The sequence below is a fragment of the Carassius auratus genome, chromosome 15 (assembly GCF_003368295.1).
Source record: "Carassius auratus strain Wakin chromosome 15, ASM336829v1, whole genome shotgun sequence".
Lineage (NCBI taxonomy): Eukaryota > Metazoa > Chordata > Actinopteri > Cypriniformes > Cyprinidae > Carassius > Carassius auratus.
This window is the reverse complement of record NC_039257.1, coordinates 6506701-6529240: the sequence shown is the minus strand read 5'-3', so window position 1 is coordinate 6529240 and position 22540 is coordinate 6506701. Positions and strand designations below refer to the sequence as shown.

The 22540-nt window shown below is 36.1% G+C and overlaps 2 protein-coding genes across 4 annotated transcripts; one reads left to right on the top strand and one right to left on the bottom strand.

Moving 5' to 3' along the window:
* Positions 1-34: 34 nt before the first annotated feature.
* LOC113114847 (cytochrome P450 2M1-like) lies at positions 35-4198 on the bottom strand. The gene is made up of 9 exons (XM_026281918.1): positions 3951-4198; positions 3230-3392; positions 2977-3126; positions 2515-2675; positions 1849-2025; positions 1563-1704; positions 1296-1483; positions 1062-1203; positions 35-303 (listed from the first exon to the last, which is right to left on the bottom strand). The coding sequence occupies exons 1-9, from the start codon at positions 4140-4142 to the stop codon at positions 119-121; spliced, it is 1500 nt and encodes a 499-aa protein (XP_026137703.1). The 5' UTR covers positions 4143-4198; the 3' UTR covers positions 35-118.
* A 147-nt stretch (positions 4199-4345) lies between these two features.
* Positions 4346-22540, top strand: LOC113114843 (CAP-Gly domain-containing linker protein 3-like). 3 transcript variants are annotated; one of them, XM_026281912.1, is made up of 14 exons: positions 4346-4622; positions 14632-14780; positions 14949-15088; positions 16639-16732; positions 16968-17129; positions 17335-17453; positions 18398-18634; positions 18747-18882; positions 19008-19148; positions 19596-19730; positions 19898-20021; positions 20426-20490; positions 20866-20938; positions 21054-22540. In XM_026281912.1, the coding sequence occupies exons 2-14, from the start codon at positions 14651-14653 to the stop codon at positions 21109-21111; spliced, it is 1614 nt and encodes a 537-aa protein (XP_026137697.1). In that variant the 5' UTR covers positions 4346-4622; positions 14632-14650; the 3' UTR covers positions 21112-22540. The 3 variants fall into 3 exon arrangements, with proteins under 3 accessions (XP_026137697.1, XP_026137698.1, XP_026137696.1); XM_026281913.1 differs by lacking the exon at positions 4346-4622 and adding an exon at positions 12233-12442 and having other exon boundaries at positions 21057-22540; XM_026281911.1 differs by lacking the exon at positions 4346-4622 and adding an exon at positions 12240-12442.

Below are 22540 nucleotides of genomic sequence, written 5' to 3'. Positions count from 1 at the left end.
AAAAAAAAAAAAAAAACACACTTGTGCAATAGTATAATTTTGGACATATTTATTTCCATTAAAGCATAAAACTGAAATGAGAATGTTTTTTTTGTGTGCATTTTGTGGGCATGTTCCTCTATTTCCTAGGAATGGCATAGCAGTCGTATGTGCGGGGCATGCGGCCAAAACTGCAATTTGTTGGTGTTGTGTCGAGTTCCTCTGGTGGCACTGTGGCTCTGAAGGTGAAATGCTGAAGGAGGGACGTGAAGAAGATAAAGAGCTCTTTACGAGCCAGAGCCTCACCAAGACACGCACGCTTGCCTGTCAAGAAAAAAATCTTTATTGTCTTTTATTTGCCTTTTAAAGGAATATCTAATTTAACATGTTTATTTGTGTTCTAGTATTAAAACAGAACATGATTATTCAGTATTCTATGGACTCCCATTTCTTCAAATGAAAATCAGAAAAAAAAGAAGTGGGACAAAAAGTCACAATAACTTAGCTTTTTTTCATTCTGTGTCGGAAACAAAAAACAGAATTGTGATACGTAAACTTCGAATTGCAAGAAAAGGTCAGAATTCACAAAATTCTGTGTTTTTATTCTGCAATTCTGACTTTAATCTCAGGATTGCAAGAAAAAGTTGCAATTAGATTTTTTAATTCCATGGCTAAAACAGCTTCTAATGTGGGCGATATGGCCAAAATGTTATATCACGACGAGTAATTTTATTTCATGGTAATGATATTAATCACAATATAGTTATTTTTGCTTTGAATAGCATAGAAATTTCATAATTCTTGTCATTAGTGTCAAAATCACACTTATAGTTAGATGAATTATCTTACGCACTATTAAGTTCACTTTTTTTAAACCACAATATTTAAAAAGTTTGCATGACCAAATAGCACAGCTAAGTCATGTAGACATGTAATAGTGATAGAGATGATAGTCGAAAATCTCTCCTGGCTGACAAATTTCTACCGGCTAATTGTGTATATCGCTCACACCTAAGGGTAAGTTTTCATATAAAGCACAACATTTTTATGGTCTAATATGCACAATGAAGTTCTAAACGCACCCATGCCAAATACAACGAATGCATCATTCTTCTGAAAACGTCCATCAGCATCCAAGAAGTTCTCTGGATAAAAACAATTTGGGTTCTTCCACAGTTTCGGGTCTATAAGCACAGAGGATAGCAATGGGAAAACCGTGACCCCCTAGAAAAAAAAGTGTATATAATAAATAAACTGACATAAATAATAATACATAGTTAATTAATAAAGATCATGTAAATACATAAGAAGAATAACTTAGGAATGACATAACCATTGTATTCAGTGTCACACATCATCTTGTGTGGGACAGCGATGGGGGAAAGATCCATATGGCGTTGAATCTCATGGATTACTGCATCTGTATACGGCAGGTTTTGTCTGTTCTCTATTGACGGCCAATGGTCCTGTCCTACAATCTCATCAATTTCCTTCTGAACACGCTCTGTACAGAACAAGCCAAAGTAAAAACACTCTGGATTCCACTTGGTGCTTGAAAAGAGAAGACTTTTGTTTGATCTCACCTTGAACATCTGGGTGCTTCATCATCAGAAGCAAAGCGTGTCTTAGGGTGGATGAAGTGGTTTCTGTGCCGGCACTGAACATGTTCCATACCACAGAAATCAAATTGTCTAAATTATATTCTGTGTTAGGCTTGTCTTTCTCCTGCAAAAGATTAGAAATTATAAAATACCAATTCTAAAACTTGTAAATAAAGGAAGTTGTCTGGAATTGACATCATGTCATAGTTTCACCACCTGAGGTTGCAACAAGTAAATGTTTTAGATGCCATTTCTTTTCATTGTTTACCTCTTTAATTTTTAACACAAAGGCCTCAATGAAGTCCTGTGGGCAGGAGGAATCCAGAATATTCATCCGAGCCTGTGCCTCACGCTTGCAATACTCTCTGGCCTCTTTTAGGTCTTTAAACAGCTGATGGTGTTTACCGGGAAAAAGACTGACTAACCTAGGGAATAGATTATAGATCTGAAAAGAAAATAAAGAAACATCAGTGTAGGTCGTCTTCTATTTTATAATACTTTTATTTAGCAATGATGCATTAAACCAATCAAAAGTGATAGTAAAGACATTTGGAATTAAACAAAATATTGGAAATACTTTTGAACTTTCTATTCAGATAAAGGATCGTGAAGAATGGTTTCCACACAAACATTAAGCAGCACATCTGTTTTCAACATTGATAATAAGAAATGCAGCAAATCAGCATATTAGAATGATTTCTGAAGGATCGTTGACACTGCAAACTAGAGTAATGCCTGCTGAAAATTCAGCTTTACCATAAAAATAAATAAATTGCAATTTAAAATATATATTTTGAAAAAAATATTTAATTAAATAAATGCAGCCTTGCTAAGCATAAGATTACTTTTGAATGGTAATGCATTAAATATATATATATATATATATAGAGAGAGAGAGAGAGAGAGATTAAAACAAATCTTTAAAGTACAATACCTGTCCAAGAGGACTACTGAGAATACTGAAGTAAGCATTTACAGTTCGAAGGAGAGACTTAAACTGTGGATCCTCAAGTTCAAACCTATGCCCGAAGACAATGTTGCAGATCACATTGCTTACAGCATTCATAAGCATTTCTGCAGGGCTGAAAGCAGAGCCTTTGAGGAGAAAAGTACAGCACATTGACCTTTATTACTGCTTTGTGTCCATGGTCACATATTAGATTATCTACACACTGTACTTTTGCTTGGTGAATCTATTGTACAAGTTGCAAGAACCTGTTCCACACGTTTTTTTTTTTTTGTGTTGTTGTTGCTGTTGTTTTTCTAAACAGTGCAACCACTGAATATTTGAGTTTTACCAATGCATCCTGCATCAGATCCTTTTGTACAGTAGTTTATGCATGCAGTTTGTTGCATCTGATAATCTAAATAAAAGATCATATAACAATGATTTTACCTTCAAATTCTTTAAACTTTTCTACAAGATTCTCAGCCTCCTCCCTGACTCGTTCCTCAATGCTCCTGCGGCCCATTCCAAAGTCCTTCAGTGTCATAAGAGTGTACCTCCGCATCTCCTTCCAACGGTGTCCACTTGTGGACAAAACCCCTGCACACACAGACAATGTTAACAGCACTTTTGGTCTTAATTTTTTATTTTTTTTTGGTCATAAAAAAAAAAGAGTAAAACATCAGGCATTAAGCAACCTCACCATATCCAAGTGTGGACTTCATCAACAGGGGATAGATGGCCCTGCCGCTGAATTCTTCACCAAGACCAACCATAGTATCCTTTAGGGCTTGATATCCAGAAATGATCACCACAGGGCTGTTTGCCAACCAGATAGTGACAACGGAGCCATACTTCTTACTCAGCTAAAGTAAGAAGAGTTTTATGGGTTTGATAAATGCAATGTTATATTGTATGTGGGTTATTGAAATTATATATACTTTAAATCATCTCAGAAATTGGTGACTTACAGCCTTAATTGTAGTTAACATCCTTCTGTTGTAATACAGACAAATTTGTTTGTAGTGCAAGTTCGGATAGGTATTTAGCACTGTTTATGCAAATATAATATATTACTGTATACTTAACAGTGATTTAAAGCTATTTAAAGATTCCGTCTGTGAAAATGAAAAACAAATTATCTTTGATAATTTTGTCAGCCCTCTGAAGGTAACAGCAACCAAACTTCTCTAGAGAGTTCAGAAATCCCACAATGGTGAGGATTTGCTGCCCTCACCTAGCGACGATGGGGCAGTGATATAATATTAAACACATTATACAAATTCGTAATAGAACAGATGATAAACGTCGTTCCTTATTAAATTACACGGCGAACCTTTAACATCATTGAATGGTTATCAACTGCACAGGCAATAGTCGCCAACTGCCAAACCTGAATTATAATATTTGATAGGAATGCTGACCTCCAGGTAATATTTGTAGGCTTCTTTGATATTAAACTGAAATAAATTTCCCAGCAGTGGATAAGTCGCAGGTCCTGGAGGCAGTCGCTCAAAACTGCTCGGCTTTCCTCGAATCTTCCACAGCAATAAGAAAGCCAAGAATCCCAAGACAACAGACACTACATAAGTCTTCAATGCCAACAATATATCCATCCTTCAGATTTCAACTCGACTGTTCTTCCGATTCCGACCGATTCGCAGTAAAGAAGCGAAATGATCGTTGGCTCTGGGTATATGATAGACGGTATGGAGGCGGGTCTCTGCGACACAAAAGTAGGTGTTTCCAAGTCATGCATTAAAAATAATACCCCACTCCCAAACACAACCGTTTCTTAATTTGAGCAAAGCAGGTGACAAGCCGCGGGCGAAAACGCTATTCCATAGTTATAGCCTTGTTAACTGCTCCATATACATCCTAGGAATAGAATTGTACTTATATGTGCGGGGCATGCAGTCAAAACCGTTGATTGTGGGGGTTATGTCAATCTCCTCTGGAGGCACCATGGCTTTGAAGATGAAGTGCGTGAAGTGAAGTAGATAAAGGGCTCTATGGGCCAAAGCCTCACCGAGACACGCAAGTGTAAGGGTGGTTTCCACACTACTGAAGAACGAAGAAACGTTATCAGCATGATGGTATGAAACTGTACATTTCTAGTCTATTACCACCCAATTGTAACGGTCACTTTTATGGTAATCTGAAAAGACGAGAACTGCGAATGTGCGTAGAGGGTGTCTGAGGTAGAACTGATAGTTGGGGAGAGGAGTTAACCGCTCTACCTATATCTGAGTTTAATGTTTTGTTTTGTGACCGGAGTTAGATGTTAGCTAGCCTACTTATTTTCTTTTCCTCACTCGACTCCCCATGTTTGCGGACGTGCACACTGCAAAGTTAATATTGAATCAAGACTAGTTAGCACATCATTTATAATTTAAACGGTTTAATAACAGTATTTTGTTATGGTTACACTGAAATTGGTTACTAGAAAAATAGGGAGAGAGGGCAGAGCAGCAGAAGAGAGTGCAAGCAAAGAAAAGAGGTAGCAAAGGAAAGAGTCAGCAAAGAAAAAGAAACAGAGCAACAGTAACAGTCTTCTTTTATCCCTTCCCTGACCATGTGACTGAAACCCAAATGTGAGACATTTAAACTGACAAATCAGCAGATTACAGCTTCACAGATTAAAGTCTAAAAGGTGTAACAATTAGCAGACCCCCGATGCATTCACATGTTGGCCAATAGACGGTTTCAACGGCATCAACATAAACAAACGTTAATGCGCGTGAGCGCTTTTGTGGACCTAACTTAACTTACGGTAGACTTCAAATAGAATCAATAACAACAGCCAAGTCCCTCTAGAGTAGGTATTTTTTGATAACAAACAAAATGTGTTTTCTGTGTGGATCAGGCGGACTTAATGAAAATGCTAATTCATTATTTGCCAGCAGGAGATGTTTTAAAGCATATAAAGCGTGAGAAATAGAGGTTTCCCCAGTAACAGCTGTAAACAAAGCAGAGCTGGTACGCTCACACGCTGCTTTATCACGCATATAACATGCACGTCTTCTTTCAGAAATACAGCGATATAAAAACACCCGTGCCTCGTTTTGATATTTAAAAAATAAATGAAAGGAATTATTATTATTAAACGTGCAGTACGTTACATAACGTTACGTTACTCATGTTTATTAAAAGAAGCCTTTTTGAAAATCGATCAGTTTTAAAATTGTTGCGAGTCTCCAAAAATAAATAAATAAATGTATGGGAAACACATCCCGCAGCACAACCACCTGAGCCCAACTTCAGTCTACTCATCACCTTGGCTTTAACTGCGTTTGTAGATGGCACCGCAGCCAGACGGATATACACAACACAGACCGGAAGTTAACTTAGGTCCAGGCGCGTGCGCCCGATGAAACCGTCTATACAAGCCTTGATCGATATCAGCACTACTGTGCCTTTAGGAATTCCAAATGGTCCTTTTGTTACTCAAGATAGGTTTGGTACAGGAAAAAAAGAAGTCTTTGATCATTTTTGACCCTACACACTGTTGCCTGTCAAAAGAGCACAGTTCAAAAATCATCTGTTCTCTATGTATCAGCAATTTCAATGTTTGTGATTTGCCAATCAACAGAGTTGTGTTTGTCCCCATGTGTGTAAGACGGTAAACATTGTAATTACCAGTATGTAGCATATGTTAACCTCAGTTTTCAAAAAAGTGGTAAAATTTTGTATATGCAATGTCAGTGAAGCTGAGCTCACCCATGCCAAATATAACAAATGCATCATTCTTCTTGAATTGACCATCTACATTCAGAAAGTTTTATGGATCGAAACAATGTGGGTTTTTCCACCACTTTAGGTCAGTAAGCACAGAGGATAGCAGTGTTCCTATTTTTAAAATGTGGAAAGACCCATTTCAATGTCCTAGAATTTTGAGTTGCATTGCAACTGCAGAAATAACCTGTAAATGTGTTGGTGTATGCAGAGGCGGTAATATAGAATACCTTAGGAATGGCATAACCATTGTATACAGTGTCATACATTATCTTGTGCAGGATAGTAATGGGGTCGAGATCCATACCGCATCTGTATACGGAAAAAGGATAAATATGTTTCCATTTATTTTTTCCTCTTGAATTTTTTGTACAAAAGGCATCAGTTAAGTCATGTGGACACAAGGGGTCCACATTATTTATCTGTGCTGTGGCAGAGCTAAAAAGTCAAAACTCTGCCAACAAATGGGAACGGCAATATAATCTGAAAGGAAGTGAGGTCATCATATTTAAGGGGTAGTACAAAAGTAGAAAAACGGGAGAGTGGATTTGGGAAGGAAGGATGATGATGGTGATTGCACATATCTGTGGTAAAAGACGCATGGTTATGCGTGAGTGCACACTTTGTATGGTGCTGGACGATCGATTTAAAGAGCCAGTAAGATGAAAATTCTAAGCTTCCTATCACTGTTTATAAGTCCTGTACAATAGGTTTAAATCCATACAAGGTTAAAAAACTTTGTCATTTTGTCAAAGTATCATTTTCAAAATGTGGTCACATTAGATATAATGAAGGGAGACGTGAAAAACTGACATTGCGTTGTTTTCATATGGATTACTTTATCACATAATATCTGTCTTAGGCACTTGTTTAGTTTTAAAGTGGACATGTCAAGCTTTCTATAGATACCTCTCTTATGTCTCTTGTTGAGTATTCACGGAGTTACACTTCATTTTAATGACGTGTTTGTAAATGAAGATCAGCACAAACAAAGGCTGCAGACAGCACACATACTGATAAGAAGCTCGGGAGAAAACAAACACTAACTTCATAATCATACTTCGCGTTGTGATTCGGAGATGCCTGTTGGTCTAAATAAAGTTGGTAATGAACCCTCTTTTATGGCCAAACGCTTTGAAAATCCCGCCTTGTAACGTTACTCACCGAGATTAGAAAAGCAGTCATCAGTGAAATGTTGTGAACACAACAAAAGGGATTTGTTGTACTGCTCTGGTATTGTGGTAAAAATGAATTTTAACCATTGGTTCTTCTGATCTTCATTCTTTGGCAGTGAAAATAAAACAAACTTGCCTTTACAATTAAAAACACACTGTCTCCTCGACGTGATGCTATCACACCAAACAGAGCGTCTGTGTGGGGGTGGGGCAGGTCAGAGTTCCGTTTCTCCCAAGACGGTAGGCGGAGATTATTATGCAAAGTGTTCCTAGTGACGTACATAGAGATGGGCAAAAGATTTTAAATCTATAACGACTCGTTTCAGCGATTCAGAGTCAACTCCTTACTTTAGAAGCCAATAACTTTATAAATCGTGTACTTTTTGGTTAAATTACTTTGCACATTTTTTACACTGATGGACAGCTACATCATACACTGTAATACAGGTAATTTTTGATTTCCCATCTGTGTGGCTCTTTAATGTTTTGAGGAATGATTTCTCCAAACTAAGGATTCCTGTTGTGAGTGTTTTCGGAATCTGGAGCTAAAGTGTGTGTTGCTCAGGTACCTTCCTTCGTAGCCTCCAATTCGTCTTTCAAAGCTGAGTTCAAATATATATAAATATGATAGGATTTTGAAATAAAGCCCTCTATTTCTTGTGCATTTATTCTGTTCGTTTTTTTGTTGTTGTTTTTTTGTGGTTGTTGAAAAGATTGCAAACTTATTTTGGTTTGTAATCGGTGGCTTTTAGAGCTTATCTTGGTTTATTTAAATATTAACAGGTTTACTTCTGTCTGGTGCCCGAACACTTTAATTTAGCTATCTAATTATTGATTTAAACTGTTTTCTGAGGCCCACCACCGTTACAGTGCCTGATGTTTACAGTACTCTCTGTCCCTGTGTCTCAAAACAGCAGTTGGTGTTTACCAGGCCAGAGGCAGACTAGCTTAGGAAATATATTATAGATCTATAAAGAAAGAAAATGTAGCTATTAATGCATGAAATATTCAGTTGACTTACAAAACCAAAATATTATAATATAACAAATTTTATTTAGATTTAGCTAAATAAATTTGCTGCTGCAGTGCTATTTGTTTAACTTTTTACCCCGTATTTGTTTTACTACACTCTAAAAAGTTCCATTCCACAAAGGGAACTTTATAATTTATAATTTTCTAAGGACTGTTCATGGAAAGGTTATTTTAGGGGGAAAACTCTCTTTGTAACCTTTTTTTTTTTAAAGAGTGTATACAAAATATACATCAAAAATGTTAAACTTCTTGGAGTACAATACCTGTTCAATATTTTCAGCCTCATTACTCCAGTTTTCAATGTCACAAGATCTTCAGAAATTATTCTAATATGCTGATTTGCTGCTCAAGAAACATTTCGGATTATTATCAATGTGGAAAACAGTTGTGCTTCCCAATAATTTTGTGGAAACCACTATATTTTTCAGTATTCTTTGAATAGAACTTGAATAGAACTCGCAAAAGAGCAGGATTTATTTGAAACAGTATTTTTTTTTTATCAGTAACTTTTCATCAAATGAATCCATATTTTCTGTATAAACATCATTGAAAATGTTTATAAAAAAGAACAATTACCAACTATAACCACATTAGAACATATGTCACCCAAAAATGTAAATTATATCGCTAATTACTTACCCTCATGTTGCTCCAGACCCATAAGACCCTTTTGTGCAGAACACAAATGAAGGTATTTTTTAACAGATACCTTGCAAAAAATCAGCAACAAAAAAAAGTATTACTTTATTCCCAAATTATGTATCCATCTTCAATGCATTTTCACAAAAGCTCCATGAGATGGCCAGCTCTTTTTTATGTAATTTATGCTATTAGATGAACAAAAGTCTTACAGGTTGGAACAACATGAAGGATGAACATAAAATGTTAAAAGGATTGTACATAAGAACCATACCAAAACATTGACCCTAAAATGGTTATAAAAACCGAACCAAATATAAATACTGAGAATGTGTTTGACATTCAAAAAAATGTACTTACACAGCAAAAGAAGCAGTGACCTGTGGCTGAATGGCCTTTGGTTTTATTTAGCTGTGATTGATACACAAACAAAATGGGGAAAAATATAATAGCTTCACTGAATATCAGTCAAATATTGCATATTTCTGTACAAATTAAAGTTTACTCATTCTTCATGAGTGATTATTAACTAATCAGTATGTCAGGAGTTCTCAACTCTGGCCCTTAAGGTCCACTGTCATGCAGAGGGTATGTCTCTGCTACTAACTGTACATTGTTTGCTAGGTTGTGAATTAATATATTGTGTACATGAATTCAGACACTGGTAAGGACAGTGACTCACTATAAAATGGTGACTATTTCTGTCCTCATTGTACAACATCACTACTGACACTGATGCACCACAGTAAAACTGATATCTTTTTTTAATGCTATTTTTGTAATGCTTTACATGTTCATAATCATTAAATGCTATTAAAATACTGAGAACAAAAATAAACACATAAACACGTTCATAATTATGTATTTATTATTTTTTTTGTATCTTGACACTCACTCAAACAGCTTTTGAGCTCAGATAAGATGGTAGAATAGCGTCCTCAGGCGACCGTTAATTTTACATCAGAATGAATACGCTAACCTAAGTTACTGTGATTAACGAAAAAATTTACATCATCCACCAAATTATCATCATTTTTGTAAGTTAACAACGATACCTCCTCATAAATTAAAATATTAAACTGAGTTATTGTCTAGATAACATTTTAATATAAATAATCTATGAAATAAACGTTAAAACAGAAATAATAAAGATGTAAACGCCATTCAAACTTGTTCGCTCCCGCTCTCTCTTCCAGCTCGACGCTACTCTGCATTGGATTGTGTGAATGCATTGTAAAATTTAATTTATTCTTGTTTTTCACAAAGCGTGATTTCTGAAAAATTATGTGACACTGGAGACTAGTGTAATGATGCAAAAAATTCAGCTTTGATCATTTTTTAAAACATTATGGAATAGAAAATAGTATTATAAAAAAATGGTGATTTCACAATATTACTATTTCACATATTTTAATCAAATAAATGCAGCAGTGGCGAGCATAAAAGATTTGTTTTAAATACAGGACAAATCTGACACTTAAACTTTTAAATGGGTAGTGTATGTTTGAGGTATTACGTACAAGACATAGGCTATGTTTCATAATGTCTAAAATGGTCTTTGACAGGAGATACGCTCCAATAGCATGGCCATCAGAATGGAAGAATCTAGGATCATAAACAATCTGTCAAAGCCAACCATATTTATTATACAACATCAAGTTTCTTATAAATAAACTAGCAGAGGTGAAATGCAGAAAAGGAAATAATAATTTACAGAATATACAAAAAAATAAAGAATAATAATAATAATAACAGAATTAAAATTTGTAGGTTTACTAATTTAGTAATGCTCTTACAGTGTGGACATCAAAATAACTAACAAGCAAACAAACACACACAAACACATATAAAAAGTAAATTACAGTTGCATGCTGACATAGGCGAAATATATTGTGAAAGATGCATATACAGTTATTTAATAAGTTTTCTCAGACCACCTATGTTTTAATTCTCTGTCAGCAGCTCCCTCCAGAAATGGTAAAATCAGGAACTTTTTTCTGACGCTTCTGAAATCACAGAACAAGTGATATCAATAAGTGTTTACCATCAATGATCAAAACATTTTTTAAGTTTCAGCCCAACGGAAGCATGTCATTTTCATGAAAGAAAGTGTCAGGAACACTTATGTATTATTTGTGTTTAGAGACAAAACCTATACCTGAAATTAGGAAATGTGGTGTGGTGAAGACAGTGTCTTTTCTTGTGCAATGACATACTGTCAACTACTGTCTGTTAATATAAAAAAAAGTCTGTTGATGTTTTGTAGGAAATTTCTGTTTAAGCCAAGCCGACAAAGAAATATACAGAAAATAGCAAAGTGTTCTAATGAGCTACAGGAATTAGTCTGAAAACAGCTTTGGTATCATATTAAATTAGCAGGGTATGCATTTTTAAACAGTGTCAATGCAAATACTCAACAGTACAGGCTATCATACAGACTAGAGTAGCTATTTAAATATATATATATATATATATATATATATATATATATATATATATATATATATATATATATATATATATACACACACACACACACACACACACACACACACACACACACACACACACACACACACACACATATATATATATATATATATATAGCAATATGTTCTTTCTGATACCTAGTGGTAAAAATGTTTCTTAATTATGAAATATGTCCCTATGTAAAGATATGACAAAATATGCCAGTTCTGTGCAGTTGGTGTGAGTTTGGACCCTAGCCCTTAAATAACTTGGCTTCAAATCAAATGTTGCTACTCATAAAATTTTTACCTTTTACAAAAACCATTGGTCTAAATAGGCATAAACTAATTTCTTACAGCGTTTTATTTTCCCTTACAGTTTATCGACAAAACAAGATTGTCATTATTCAGTAGGCCTACTTTGAAGATTTACACATCACAAATATGTAATACAAAGTTTTAGCGTGTTGTTTTAGAATTAAGATAACTAGTTTGTAAAACTAGCTAGGTTTTCTTTGCTTATAGAGACGGCAAAGGCAATCGTTTTTACTTATTTCGCCCCTAAGTTTAATGAAAGAAATCTTTCAAATGTCGACCCAAACATTAAAGTCATTATCCATATATTGCATTAGTATTTTAAATGTGAGAGGGGAAAAGTGTTTACGCATCAAGTAGCAGGTTCTAGAATGAGCATCAAGTTCGGTTGAGGAGATGCGGAGAGGAGAGTGGTCCAGCCGTGAGTCACAGCCGTGACGCAGACAGAGAGAAGACGAGGCGCAGCATCCTCTCCATCCTCCATGCTCCAAAGCACTACGACGACTGACAAAAGAGTGGAAGAGAGGTTGCGATTTTGAGGCTTGTTATCAGGTAAGAGGGCTATAATTTCACTGTATCATGTTTCTGAAAGTTTCGCAAAATAAAGCTGGCCTGGTCATCTCGTTTTTCCGCGTGAGAGAAACAGCCTGCTTGTTTTTCATGTGCTGCGTGACGGAGCGTCCATGTTTTCTTGTTGACACAGGGCAAGACTGACACGCTTAATAAGAGAATACAAGATCAAACTGCGTCTGTTTTTATATATTTAGACGCGAGATACCGGTTTTATATTATTTTGATCTATTAATCGACGATTTAATCATTAATGTTGAGGGATTGAAGACTGTCGATTTCATTTGTGCACGATCCATTTCTGAATTACGCCCCTTTTTGTGTAGAAAGCACAGGAGAAAAATAATACAAATTAAATATTCGTTTACGATATCTTTAAATTATATTAATATTTTTAATAGTATCATAATAGTCTTATGTAATATTCTTATGTTGTTATTTATTCATTTCTTTCTACAAAATGAACGATTCAGCTGTATACAGATATTAGCATAATTTGCAGCTTATATAATATATATAAACTGCACACACACACACACACACACACACACACACATATACATATATATATATATATATATATATATATATATATATATATATATATATATATATATATATAAAATACACACACTTTTGTGAAATATTATGTGGTTGCATTTTATTGTCCTCTTGGTAGACCGATTTTCCATTATTAAAGTAGATTAAACTTTGAATCTTAACATTGCAGCCATTATGTAAATGTTCTTTTCCAAGCATTTTCAAAAAGATTTAAAATATGATTGAAGTGTCAGTTATCATTACAAGACACGAAATCTGTTAACCATGTGGTCTGTTTGTTAAATTGACATCTTCATAGTGAATAAAGATCCTGTCTCCTACAGTCTGATGCAATAGAAGGACATTGAATGTACTACCACAAACAGCTAATGTGTGAGCTTATTCTAGAAGCAATTAAAAACATTTATAGCAGTACATAATACATTATTAAAAATACTTGAAATGAACTCGAAATGCAGAGTATTTGCAATATTCTCTTTGGTCACATGTAGATTGCAGGCATACTGATGTTGAAAACCATCAAATATATCAGTTGCGTGAAAAATACTATATGTCATGGTCTGCTTTCTAAATATTTGGGGTAACTTCCAAAAGAATTTGATAAAAACAATGTACTGTAGTAGCACATACCTGTATGCTGTAGTGTTGGGCTAAGTCTTGCATTCTCTGGTTAATTCCCTGAATGTTATTTTGATGGCTGATGGAGCAGTTACGGGCATCTAAGACATCACATTAAGTTGCAATAACTTATATTCAGCATGGATCTCCAGTAAGATGGCGCAGTGGCTTGTGAGGTCCGGTCTCTCCTCTGTTCCAACAGACAGTGCTGGAAGCAGTGAGTCACTCATCCTCTCCGCCAGACTCTGTACTAAACTTAGAGCCTCGCTGGGAGGCATGACTGTGGCGTAGAGGTTCATGATCATCTCATTTCATGTATACTCACTTTTGTTTTAGAGCAGTGATCGAACAAATAGAATATTGAGAGTGTCAATGAAGGCTTGGTTCCTTTAGGGTGTGTTTACAGGTGGCTGGTTTGGTTTGATTAAAATAAACTCCGGTGCAAACATTGGTGAGCACATAAATCGGAGCTGCTTTCAAATTATTGGTGCAGTTTGACTGATATATGAGAGTGCAACAAATACCAAAGACATCTAACAAACCTGATGTCACAAGATGTGACCTGGTTGTGTGTTGCACATTATAGTTGAGTACAGACATCATGGCATTGTTCTGAATGCTTTATATATCTTAACAGCTCTTCATGGGTTGATCAGCTGGTAAAACACCACCATATGTTCACACAAGTTGTCTGATTAGGTTGTGACTGTTTTTATGCCTTTTGTTTTGTATCTTTATGTTAGGTATTACAAATGAAATTGTGAACGCTAAGCTAAGTATCATTTTCTTTTTTGGTGTGGACCAAAATTACAAAGAGAACCAAACCAGTGTGATTTTTAGTGGACAAAATGATGAAAATCAAGAAAAAATCAGTTATCATTGCTGGGTTGATTTTCTTGTACACATCTTAGGAGCACTGCTCTAGTGTCTATAAAAGTTATTAAATTGCACTCTCTATTTGCTATTTTTAACTATGCATTTTTAATGTACAGGCCCAAACACATAAGCAGAATGACTAAAGAGGAAACTTCTGAGGTGGAAGAGGCCCAGCCGGCCTCTGAGTTCATCAGCCCTGCTCACGAACCCCGCAAGAAACCCATAGTGCATCCATCTGCACAGGCTCCACTGCCCAAGGACTACGGTGGGTTCCTCATCCTAGCAGTCAGATCTACCCAAATATATTTCAGAGAACAAAAAATCCTGAGCTACACGTTAAAAAAATTCCACAGCATAGTGTAGTGGTGATCTTATTGGCTGTTGTAACAAATCCCTGTATTTATGTCCTGCATTTTGTTTGCTTCTATTAAAGCGTTTACCTTCTTTGATCCAAATGATCCGGCCTGCATGGAGATTCTGACAGACCCTCGGACCACAATCCCAGAACTGTTCGCCATTATCCGCCAATGGGTTCCACAAGTTCAACACAAGATTGACGTCATAGGCAATGAGGTAGTAAAGATTTAAGTATTTCTTTGGAGTTTTTAGCAGTATAGACAGGAAATGTCCTGTCTATAAATAACAAAACAAATTTATTTTACTTAAAGGGATAGTTCACCCAAAATGTTTAATTCTGTCATTAGTTACTTACCCTCATTTCATTCAAAATCTGTAAGACCTTTGTTCATCTTCAGAAACCTAATTAATATATGTTTGATATCATATCCGAGAGCTTTCTGGCCCTTTATATAAAGCAACGCAACTACCACATTGTTAAAATAGTCCATGTGACATGAGTGGTTCAGCCATATGTTTATGAAGCTACGAGAATACTTTTTGTGTGCAATGGGTGAACCATCCCTTTAATGAATGAAGACATATTGAATTTCTATCCAGCTGCGGGTATTTCTGTGTAATATGATCTAAACTTGTTGAAGACTTTTGTCCTCTTCATTCTTTGTGAGTTTTTTTCCCAAAAGCTTTCTCTTTTTCATCTCTCTGGAGTGCAAAGTATAGATGCTTTGAACGAGATGTTATATCGCCACGCATTAAAAACTGCACAGTCACATTTGCCTTAAGCTCAATATTAACTTTTGCAAAAGTGATTTGATTGCAGTACAGGAAAATAAATGTCAGCCGACTGAACTGATTTTACACATGTTGTACTGAGAAAGGGTTACAGTGTTTATTTACACATTTTTTATTCAAATAGACTTACAGTAATTTAAGTCTTTGTAAGCACTTGTAAACACTCTTGTTCGTGTGTAAAGATGTATGAGTAATGGATATGGAGGTGTCTTGCTGTAGATAAGTGTCTCTAGAGGAACTGGAGCTGTTGGGATTGATGGCAGTGGTAATAAGCCTCCTACATTTGACTGATCTCTACATTGAGTCCTGCCCTAAATCAGCTCCACCTGTCAGGTCTCGGTGACAAAGTACTCTCACTGCCCACCAATATTTAGCCTTGTGGGTCTGACTTGTGATGTGTAATCAAAGTAAAGGGGTTCAGAAGTTCAGAAGGTTAAAAGTTTTCACGGGTCTTGTACCTGTTTTATGCTGGTTTCACTGGTGACAGAGAAAACAACAGAAAACCAAATGTTTAGTTATATTTTTCTGAAGGGAAATCACTGGTAGAGGATCAAAACTGTGAATATTTTTAAAACCTTATTTTTTGATAGATTACATTTTTCATATTTTATACTTGCACACAAATCTTTTTGACGTCTTTTTTTTGTATGTATGTAATAGACGTGTTCATTTTTGATAATACTGCACTCAATTCAGTTTGATTCTTGCATATCGGCTCCAAGCTTTCCACAAAATGTATGCTATATATTAAGAAAATGTGATGTTAAGGATGACTCGGTTTCTATCACATATCATCAATATTAGTTGGCTTTATTTTTCATCATTAGAGTGCATCTCACTAATATGGCTCTCGTCCAGCTTTGAAAGTGGCCATTTACTCAAGACCGTAATTGCCTGCAAGTCTGCATTAGTTTTTAATTGGTTTTCAATTGCATGGAAGTTCATCATACATTGATCAACTCTGTCACTTTCAGATATTAAAGCGAGGTTGCCATGTGAATGACCGTGACGGCCTGACGGATATGACTCTTCTCCACTACTGCTGCAAAGCAGGAGCTCATGGAGTGGGTGAGTGACACTGGAGTTGACAGTTGGAGGTCTTTGCCATGACTTGCCTTGTGATCCACAATCCAAATTTTGACATTTCTCTGTAATTGAGGTCATTAAATTTGAACAGCTTCTAATTCTAAATCCTTTAATAGTTCTAACCTTGCTGTGCAGTTCCGCTTGCCAACATAATAAAATCCAATCAAGCCTGCAGTAAGTGAGCGTCGCTGTAGTTAACAATGTGTTTTCTCTTCAGGTGATCCTCAGGCAGCTCTCCGGCTGTCCAGTCAGCTGATAGCTCTGGGAGCTGATGTGAGTCTACGCAGTCGTTGGACCAACATGAATGCCCTCCATTATGCGGCTTACTTCGATGTGCCAGAACTGATTCGTGTTCTGCTCAAAGCCTCCAAGCCTAAGGGTGAGTTTAAAAAACTTTGCTTTTTAAACAATTAAGCCACATTTTCACACACAAGCTGAAGTAGAAAAGGCAAAGTAGTTTAGTCATTAACTAAATGTCAAGTATCATGCACAAGCAAATGATGATGTTTTTGGCACCTCATTACAGATTCTACTAATAGAGTAGGGTGTCCTTCAACATATCTGTTGCTCTTCTCTCCACACAGTGCTTAACTCCACCTGCAGTGACTTTTATCATGGCACAGCCCTGCACATCGCCGCCTCCAACCTCTGTCTGGGTGCTGTCAAGTGTCTGCTGGAGCATGGAGCCAACCCTACTGTCAGAGTGAGTATATGACTTATACTTCACTTGAGTTAATCTCCCTAATTGGCTTTGCTATAAATCCACTTAGTTCTTTTTGAATGAATGTTTCGGATGTCTTTGTTGGTCTGTTTTCAGAATACTTTTAAATGAACGAACTGTATGTATAAAATAAGATTCACAAATATATTCTACCATTCAAGAGTTTGGGGTTGGTAAGATATTCTAATGTTTTTGAAAGAAGTCTCTTGGCTAACCATGGCTGCATTTATGTGATAAAATACAGTATAATAATATTGTGACATATTATAACATTTTAAATACCTATTTTCTATTTTAATATATTTTTAAATGTCATTTTTTCCTGTGATGGCAAATCTGAGTCGTTACTCCAGTCTACTATGATCAGAAATCATTCTGATATGCTGAATTGGGGCTTAAGAAACATTTCTTATCATCAATGTTAAACACAATTTTGCTATGTAATATTTATTTTGTGGAAACATGTTTTCGTATTCTATGATGAATAGAAATGTCAAAAGAACAGCATTTATTTGAAACAGATTGATCAAATTTATGCATCCTTGTTGAATATCTTTTCATTTCTTTAACAATTTTTGACCCCACTTATTGACAACGTATTGACACCATACTGTTGAACATGTATGTAATCTGGTCGATCGTCCTTTGAAAGGTAGCAGGTGCTCTGTGAAGCCCGAAAGGAAGGACCCGGAAGTGTCCAAAAGGAGTTTTAAAAGCTGTTAACTGCTTGCTATCTGGGCTCAATAGTATTTGCCAATACCTTTACATAAGTCCAGTGTTATAAGAATGTATATTTATGACAAAAACATCCAAAACTGCACTCTGACTTTTGTTATCGATTCAGACGACAATGTTATCTCAAAATGATAAGTAGCGGCCTGAATGGACTATCACTAACAGATAAATAAACTCTCTGCATATAACAGAATGATAAGGGTCAAGGCCCTGCTGAGGTTGTTCCTGACCCCATGGACATGAGTCTAGATAAAGCAGAGGCCGCCATGGTGGCTAAAGAGCTGAAACAGTTGCTGCTGGATGCAGTGCCGCTCAGCTGTAACCTGCCCCGTGCCACCCTGCCCAACTATGACAACATCCCCGGCAACCTCATGCTTTCCTCCCTGGGCCTCAAACTAGGGGACCGTGTGGTGCTGGATGACACAAAGGTGAGATTAGGAGAGTCTATGTGTTTAAAGACTTTGAGGAATGGATGCACTGTCTGAAGCACCTAGGAGAAGATAGGATATATAGATAAAGCCCAATGCATATTTTCTGCAGGCTGGCACCCTCCGTTTCTGCGGGACCACTGAGTTTGCTAGTGGGCAGTGGGTTGGTATTGAGCTGGACGAGCCAGAGGGCAAGAACGACGGGAGTGTGGGTGGGATCCGCTATTTTATTTGCCCCCCAAAACAAGGTGTGTTCTCTTCGTGTCTGTATTATAAAAGCCATTTATAATTATTGTAATGACAGCAGATCTGATCACAGTATTTGGATGAAATAATTTGCTTTCTAGAGTTTAATATTTGGTCTATTCTTCAGGCATCTTCGCCCCTGTGTCAAAAATCAGCAAAGCGCTTGAGCAGACCCCCTCTTCAGTCACCTCCACGCCAAAAACCCCTCGCATGGATTTGTCTCGTGTAACCGGCAAGAATAAAAAAGAGAAAAAAGAGAAAGATAAGAGTGAGTGATAACATCTATATATCTTACAACTATCTATTTTAAATGTGTGTTTAGAATTCTGTGTTGTTCAGCGTTCATCTTCTATTAAACTGTCATCAAATCAGTGTTTAGACCCAAGTTGATGTGTGACCACTTAAAATAAGTGTTATGTTTACCAAGGCTGCATTTATTTGATTAACAGTAATATTAACCGGGGCGCCGCTATGGATGAATATTGCCATTCATTTTATAACAATTCAAAAGAACTGTTTCCAATTCTAATTTATTATAAGGTCAAAGCAGCCAGTAATACAGTCATTCAGTGACACATGATGCTTCAGAAATGATTCTAATATTCTGAATTAAAATAAACTGTTATAATTTTTAACTGTTACAGTTATGTACTGCATTTTTGATCAAATATAAGTTTATCATCTGAGTTCAACATCTTATTTGCTTCTCCACCAGCTCCAAGAAAGAAGTCTTTGCCCGGGGTCAGTTTGGATCCTGATGGAGTCAAGGTTGAGGTTGGGGATCAGGTGTTGGTGGCAGGCCAAAAGCAAGGGATTGTCCGCTTTTTTGGCAAGACAGACTTTGCTCCTGGTATGTCTGGGCGAAGGTCTGAGATAATGCTATAATATAATGATATAAGAATACGCCGGACATGATGTTTGCAATTCTCTTATAGTTAATATGAAATCATATATAAATACAACAATGTGCAGTAATTATTTAGACTTTTGTGTGTGTGTGTGGATTCTTGTGATCAGGATATTGGTTTGGTGTGGAGTTGGAACAGCCCACTGGAAAGCACGATGGCAGTGTATTTGGAGTGCGTTACTTCCACTGTCTGCCCAAATATGGGGTTTTTGCACCACCATCCCGTGTTCAGAGGTAACATCTTCAACATGTAACGGAAAGAATTTTTTTTACAGATACACTTGTGTACCTTTTTAACTTGGGTCACAGTAAATAGGGATATGTTTTACTGCTTTGGTTATAGAATATGAGTACACCGTGCCTTTCATTTCAATTTTATTACTGAACAGCAAACACATTTGCAGTATTGTTTTATGTTTATGAATGGATAACGAAAAAGTCCCATGACAATGTTAGGGGTTGAGGCCTAAGTAAATGTGCTAAAATACCATCTACATTATGAAGTCTTTGTAAAACCATCTATTATAAGGTAAAAAAAAACAGAGACATTTAGTCAAATGTATATTTGAATCATTTGGTTGTTCAGATAAATTCTCCATGTAGACATCAACAGTATACTTGGATTTTTAATCTTGCAGAATTGCAGGGCCCAAAGACCCTCAGGGTGATGGGACACTAGTGAAGAAAGTCCACCAGGTGACGAGTAAGTACAACGATAAGAGCAAGTTCTTCTTAAAATGTTTTTTGTTTGAAAAATGCTTTTTTCTTTGCTTGCTTTTAAAGCAACACTGCATCACAATCAGAGTGTGTGCATTTGTATGAATAAACAACATTAGCTCACAGTTAGTGCTCCATCTTGTGTGTTGGTTAGGAATAGAGAGACACCTACTGTCCATAATGTGTAATAGCATTAGCAAGAATACTTTTCCCGTCTAAAGTTTAACATTCAGCTGGATGATTGCATGTTACAAAGCACAGAAATATATAAATGCATTATACAATATGAATGAACAACACAGTCTCAAATGGCAGCCTCAGGTGCATGGTTATAATATTTGTCTGTGTTCATCCTCTGCAGTGTCCCAGCCGAAGCGTAATTTTAATGCGATCCGTTCTCCAAAAGACATAACATCTGAAAGTTCCATATCCAGGTATGCTTGTGTCCCATAAATAACACATCCGTATGGCTGCAGCTGTGAATCTATAATGTATCCTGTGATGCAAGATTAAACAGCATTTTATATTCATGATCTGTTTCTGTTATAGCAGGTTGCTGTTCTGTTGCTGGTTTCCCTGGATGCTCCGTGCTGAGATGCAGTCCTAAATCCGCTGGTTACATCTTTAATTCTATCTCCCCCTCTTTTTCTGTTCCTCCTCAAGATAAATCTCACCCACTCGGTGTATTTCCATTATTCGTATGTGCTTCTCTTTGTGAACTACCCAGACTGCTGTCCCGCCCCTTTGACAGTAACTCAATAGCAAAAAAATAGTGCCTTGTCAAGTAACTAACAACCTGCATTCCGATGATTGAATTATAGACAAACAATCTTTTATGAAATCAAAATAAGGGAAAATCATTCCTACTTAAAAGCCATTCATATCTCTCTTTTTTTTTTTTTTTGCTAAACCACTGTGGGTAGATTAATGGCAGTATTCAAGCTAGATAATACAGTCATAATCCACAAGCAAATAGGCTTGTGCATAAATTTTTATTTATAAAGGTGCTTTTTTGTTTTGTTTGTAAACATGCTGCTGCATTATGCACCTTTGCTGTCTTAAGTTACAGTATTTTATAGCATACAGACTTAGATTTTTTAAGTTTCAAATGCCTTTAAGTGAACTAGTAGGTGACGTTATTAGTAAACATAAAATGTTTCATTGTAACTGTAGTCTGAAAATACTGATGCTGCCAAGAGGGGTCATCTACAGTGAAACTGTAAGCATATAGCTTAAAAGATATTAATATGTTGCATGAAATAAGCAGCCATGTGCACGTTTTTAGGTCATAAATTGATCTGAAATGAGGCGAGAGGCCTGCTTTAGATATTATAAGCTAACAAATCACATTTAATTTAATTAAAATCGACCAAAGCTCAAGCTCCATGATATAGCAAAAGCTAAATAATCTCTTTCTTCAGAATAATGTACTAAGAACCACATCAATAATACAACTCTTAAAAGGAGGCATGTTCATTCTTGACCTTTCATAAAAACGAGGTGATAATAAGCATTTTTTGTTTATTTTATAAACCTAAATATCCATAAGGATTACAATCATGTTTCTCTTACCAAAAAAATAATAAAATAAAATTATTAAAACAAATTATAGTTCATCTAGTATAGTTTAATGTGAAGTACAGTTTATATTTTAACATAAATCCTCATCTATTGTCTACAGTCTACTGTATAAAAGTTGTTAGGCCAGACTACCTATTCCTTCGCTTTCATTTTTCACTCGGATCAGTTTTGTAAATGCTGTTCTTTAAAGTACTGATTGTGAAAACTTTATGTGCTTATGATATTGTAATCAAGTGTGTGGGTAACAGCAATATTTACTCCGTGTGAACATGCTATATGAATATGGATAGAAACTATTTCTACTTTATTACCACCTATGGAAGCACAGCATGAGTAAAAGTGTCTGTCCCTAATAGAGCTGGGATCAATTAACAATAGGTGAAATCACTACAGTGATCCCAGAGTGGATAGATTTTATTAAGGAGAGAATGATGAAAACAACAGCTTGGCTTGTG

Excerpts from the sequence above, each read along its gene's own strand:
- LOC113114847 (XM_026281918.1), bottom strand. The coding sequence starts at position 4,142 with ATGGATATATTGTTGGCATTGAAGACTTATGTAGTGTCTGTTGTCTTG. Across the intron at positions 3,127-3,229 it reads GAAGTCCACACTTGGATATG|GGGTTTTGTCCACAAGTGGA; the intron begins GTGAGGTTGCTT and ends CTGTGTGTGCAG. Across the intron at positions 1,204-1,295 it reads ATGGTTATGTCATTCCTAAG|GGGGTCACGGTTTTCCCATT; the intron begins TTATTCTTCTTA and ends TTTTTTTTCTAG.
- LOC113114843 (XM_026281912.1), top strand. The coding sequence starts at position 14,651 with ATGACTAAAGAGGAAACTTCTGAGGTGGAAGAGGCCCAGCCGGCCTCT. Across the intron at positions 17,454-18,397 it reads GAGCCAACCCTACTGTCAGA|AATGATAAGGGTCAAGGCCC; the intron begins GTGAGTATATGA and ends TGCATATAACAG. Across the intron at positions 20,939-21,053 it reads TCTGAAAGTTCCATATCCAG|CAGGTTGCTGTTCTGTTGCT; the intron begins GTATGCTTGTGT and ends TTTCTGTTATAG.